The sequence below is a fragment of the Anas platyrhynchos genome, chromosome 7 (assembly GCF_047663525.1).
Source record: "Anas platyrhynchos isolate ZD024472 breed Pekin duck chromosome 7, IASCAAS_PekinDuck_T2T, whole genome shotgun sequence".
Taxonomy (NCBI): domain Eukaryota; kingdom Metazoa; phylum Chordata; class Aves; order Anseriformes; family Anatidae; genus Anas; species Anas platyrhynchos.
The window spans coordinates 27,221,736-27,226,037 of record NC_092593.1 but is presented as its reverse complement, the minus strand read 5'-3'; the positions used below and the strand labels follow the sequence as shown (position 1 = coordinate 27,226,037).

Here is a 4,302-nt window from a genome sequence, read left to right as displayed (position 1 = left end):
TTAATGGTGAACATAGGCTTCTTATTTCCTCTACTTTTGGTTTAGGGTACTATGGTGCTAGAGCAATCTTGAAATTCAATTTTACCTTCTACTTTACCCGTCAACAAAGTTTTACATTAATTATCTGGATTACTAAAAGAAGGTAGATTTAGGTATTACAAAGAAATTCTTTACTATGAAGAGTGGTGAGACACTGGAACAGTTTGCCCAGAGAAGCTGTGGATGCCCCATCCCTGGAAGTGTTCAAGGCCTTGGGCAGCCTGCTCCAGTGGAAGGTGTCCCTGCCCATGGCAGTAGGTTGGAATTTAGATCATCTCTAAGGTCCCTCCCAACCCAAAGCATTCTATAGTTCTATGATTTTGAATTAACCACAGACACAGCCCAGTTTTTGCAATTACATTTATTCTAGATATATCAGATTTAAATTTTATTGAAAGCAGCTACATCCATTGATTGTACATAATCTTCAAAAGCTGTTATTCTTTCTTCCAGCATATCTGTTCCAACCTTATCATCTTCAACAACACATTGAATCTGAAGCTTTTTGATACCGTAGCCAACTGGTACAAGCTTGGCTGAAAAAAACAAAACAAAACAACAACCATTTAATACTCTTTGATTGGTTGAACTTCAATTGCAAATCAAAGATTTAACTGGCTAATAGCACTCATCACAAGCTGCTTCAAAAGGTGTGATTAGTAGTTGAATCTTAACCTGGCTGCTGCGCTACTACACCTTTTTGACTACCCCATTTGTATTATCACTGAAGTGAGATTCTGCAGAGAAACATCAGTTTGCTATTTGGAGGGCACTAGTTCAAACACCACATGTACACAGTTCCTGCTACATGTACTGTAGTATGTAAATTCGTTCACTGTTATAACCGCCTGCATTTTCACAGATAGGCAGTGACCACAGTGCTACCTATTCATACAGTATCATAACAAACCACACTAGATCCCTCTCCCTGCGCTGATTTTTGTCCTACTTACAAGATCCCCAGACCAAGCCATCTGCTTGAATGCTTCGAACACACTCCTCTAGTTTGGCCATGTCTGTCTCATCATCCCAGGGCTTCACATCAAGCAAGATTGATGATTTGGCAACAACGGCTGGCTCTGGAGGAAAAGGAGAAGAGAACCACCATCAACAGCTATGAAATTTCCAAAAATTCATGAATATACTTACAAAACTAGCTTTAAAAGACTAACTTTTCCTGTTTCATCAGGCAGGCCCCTCCTGCACCAACATACTTGTGAGGAGAACTTAAGACATGCATATCCCAATGTTTAAGATATACGTGTATATTTTAAAGAAATACTCAAAAGAAAATAAACATTAGCAAGCTAACACTGTTTGTTACATAGGAAGTCCTTCTCAGAGAGTCTGAGAAGGAGCTTAATGCTAGGTAACAGTTTATTTTCCACAGAGGGAATACTGCAACTGCTACAGTACCTAACAGTTTCAGACCAGTAACTGTGGAGGACTTGCATCTTACAGCCTTTCCTTTAAAAACTCAGCTTTCTTACAGTAACCTGCAGAGACTCCCATGCAGACATATTTTACATCAGTTTTACATCTGTTGTAATCAGATAAAATCCTGGGGTTCTCTTTATATAGAGAAAGCTCAGTCCTTGTAAGACAAACAGAAGTATAACAGGCAGGACAAAAAATATGCTAAGGTTTAGTGATTTGCTATGGGAAAGGCAAAGTTGACAGACAACTCAAGTAAAGACAATTACTTGCGTCTCGCTACAGTCAAGTTTATCTATTACAACTATGTTTTTAGCCATCCTGTTCAAATGCATAAAAACTAACCCCAGCATAAAGAGTTAAAAAGCACTTCACAGACATACTTTTGGATTTCTTAGATTCATACTGGGCCAGACGTTCTTCCCTCAGTTTCTTTGCTTCTTCACTTTCCTGAAAAAGAGAAATACAAAGTCATAGAAAAGCACCAAAACCCCGATCTTTAAATTGCTATTAGATTGATTGACTGGCATCTACTCAGGAAAAAAAAACAAATCATCACAACTGTCAGCCGAAAGATGGTGATTTTGTTTTATTCATCATGGAACCAGTCAAACATTTCATCCCATCACAACACATTCCCTTCTAACCCAGAATTTTTATCTTTCAAAATTCTATATTATGCGAAGATAGAAGAATTTGAGGATCCTGAGCAGGATCCGTTATTGAGGTCACAAATTACAGTGACCAAAACTAGTAAGACAAGAATTTGCAAATCCAGGAAATTATTAAAAAAAAAAAATCACAAGTCACTAGTACCTCTTCATCATCAGATCCAAAAAGATCAATGTCATCATCATCTTTGCTGTCTGTGGCTGCACCTGTTGTGTCCTCAACATCAGCAGGACCGTATTTCCCCAAAGCCTTCTTTACTCCTGGCAAACTGAAGGAAAACAGCAGGTGTTAAGAAGCTTCTCACATGTCAGTTCAAATACTGCCAATTTATCAGTGAACCTACAAGCACATTCATAGCAAAAAAAACATGGTAAGAACTAAAAACACATTAATCCTGCTACTTGAAAACAGAAATCCCCCAAAATGATTGCCAATACTCCTGAAAATACACTAGTTGAAACTACAGCAAATCCTATAGTCAAAACATTGCCTGTCTAAGCAGTGATGGATCCTGCACAATTCTGCTGCCCTGTGTGAGTGTAGGGATAGAAAAACCTTTTATAATGGAATAATATATTTAGTATGTATCCTGTGTAGAATGTTGTGAACTTATAAAAATATTTTTATTTAAAAATTAACAGTAACAGTAAACACGTTGACAGTATGTGTGGGGCCAAAATCCCATGAATTAATGTCCTAGAGCTCGTATTGTTGTAGTCTCACTCTAAGCCTGTAGTCTATTGTTACTGTGAACTGCTGTTACAATTTTTGTAAAATCAGCTTTAGCTTTCAGTAACTTTTAGTGTTTTCCATAGAATTGATTTTTTCAAGCAAGTTTATAATCTCAGTCCCATTTAGAGTTAAGAGAGCTTCAAAAATCTACTGGTGATCAAGCTACCCAACTTTACAAGTACTCCCTCAACAACAGGACTGAGGCACGTAAAGGAGGCAATGTAACAACTGACACTACCTATGCTGTACCTTTTTAGAGAGGCCTGCAGTCTCCATGGATGTCAATACAGCACCTTTCATGAACACTAAAATCTCTAAAAAAGAGAAAAGATAACATTTGCTTTTATGGCTTCCCTTCTTCATATGGGCTTTTGCATTTCAAATCTTTGATTTAGCTTAATTTTCTGGGATTAAAAAACGCTTTGTCATCTGCTACTTGTATGTTTGTCTTCAGACCCATGGAAGATTACTGGTAAGAAATTTCAGCTTTCAGCAGTTATCTGTGTCACAGGCAGCAACGCAACTCGAGCCTTTCTTAAAACTTCAAGTCTCAGAAACTGAAAGTGTCAGCAAACGTTCAAAGGCAGATTCAGCTTCCTGAATTTCGAAGTGACCCGTGTAAGGTACTGACAGAAGAGATCTGCTCAGCTTCTAGCGCTGTTCCTGCTCCAACGCCAACAGAAAAGCCCACGTGGTACTGGCGAAAAGCACGATTTTGTTTAACCCCTCTAAACCAAACGCAGCGCTTCCTAGGCCTGTTGGCGCCCGGCTTCGCTCCCTGCTTCACCCATACCTCGCCTTTTGCTTCTCGTACGACTTGATGTGGTTGTACCACCGAAGGGCATGGTACAGTTCTGCGGGAGGCGGGGCACCGATGGCTTCAAAGACGGCTATGTCGGCCTGGGACGGCACGTACCTGCGGGAAGCAAGGCGCCGTTAGCCCCTCTCCTCACGCCCAGCCCCAGCCGCGGGCAGGACGGCGCCGGGGCAGCCGCAGCCCCAGCAGGCCGCGCAGCACAGGCCCGCGGGCCCAGCGCCCCCCCGCGGCCCGAGGCCCCCCCCGGTCCCCGTCACGCCCGCAGCAGCCCGGCCGCCCTCACCCCTCGATGTAGCTCTTGTCGGCCAGGAAATCGTTGAGGACCCGGAGGCCGGCGGCGGACTTGAGGTCCCCGAAGCCCATGGCGGCAGCGGCGCGCCCCACGCCCGCACCCTCGGCCGCGCCGCCGCGCAAAGAGGTCCGGTGCCTCCTGCGCCTGCCTTATATAGCGTCGGGTATCCCTCCGCCGCTTCGAACGCGCGCGTACCCTTCCGCGCGGAAGGACGGAGAAAGAGTCCCTGGCGGGGTTTGCGCCGCCGCGGCGCGGGGCGCGCAGGGGCTGAGCCTCGGAGGGGAGGGGGGCTGGCAGCGAGGCGCTGCACGCTACG

General features: G+C 43.7%; 1 protein-coding gene and 2 non-coding genes across 3 annotated transcripts; all 3 read right to left on the bottom strand.

Annotated features, from left to right (window-relative positions):
• Positions 1-384: 384 nt before the first annotated feature.
• EEF1B2 (eukaryotic translation elongation factor 1 beta 2) lies at positions 385-4,144 on the bottom strand. The gene is made up of 6 exons (XM_027462310.2): positions 3,978-4,144; positions 3,671-3,793; positions 2,290-2,413; positions 1,857-1,923; positions 993-1,118; positions 385-575 (listed from the first exon to the last, which is right to left on the bottom strand). Exons 1-6 carry the CDS (start codon positions 4,055-4,057, stop codon positions 421-423), a joined length of 675 nt encoding a protein of 224 aa, XP_027318111.1. The 5' UTR covers positions 4,058-4,144; the 3' UTR covers positions 385-420.
• On the bottom strand, positions 1,351-1,484 carry LOC113844227 (small nucleolar RNA SNORA41). Its single transcript, XR_003498631.1, has one exon. It is a non-coding gene; the product is annotated as a small nucleolar RNA SNORA41 (small nucleolar RNA).
• On the bottom strand, positions 2,001-2,081 carry LOC113844235 (small nucleolar RNA SNORD51). Its single transcript, XR_003498639.1, has one exon. It is a non-coding gene; the product is annotated as a small nucleolar RNA SNORD51 (small nucleolar RNA).
• Positions 4,145-4,302: the final 158 nt, after the last annotated feature.

What these genes read in the sequence shown, in the direction of transcription:
- EEF1B2 (XM_027462310.2), bottom strand. Translation starts at nt 4,057, where the DNA reads ATGGGCTTCGGGGACCTCAAGTCCGCCGCCGGCCTCCGGGTCCTCAAC. An exon ending in GACAAGAGCTACATCGAGGG is followed by an intron (nt 3,794 to 3,977) that starts GTGAGGGCGGCC and finishes TGCTTCCCGCAG; the next exon opens with GTACGTGCCGTCCCAGGCCG. An exon ending in TGAATCTAAGAAATCCAAAA is followed by an intron (nt 1,119 to 1,856) that starts GTATGTCTGTGA and finishes CTTTTCCTCCAG; the next exon opens with AGCCAGCCGTTGTTGCCAAA.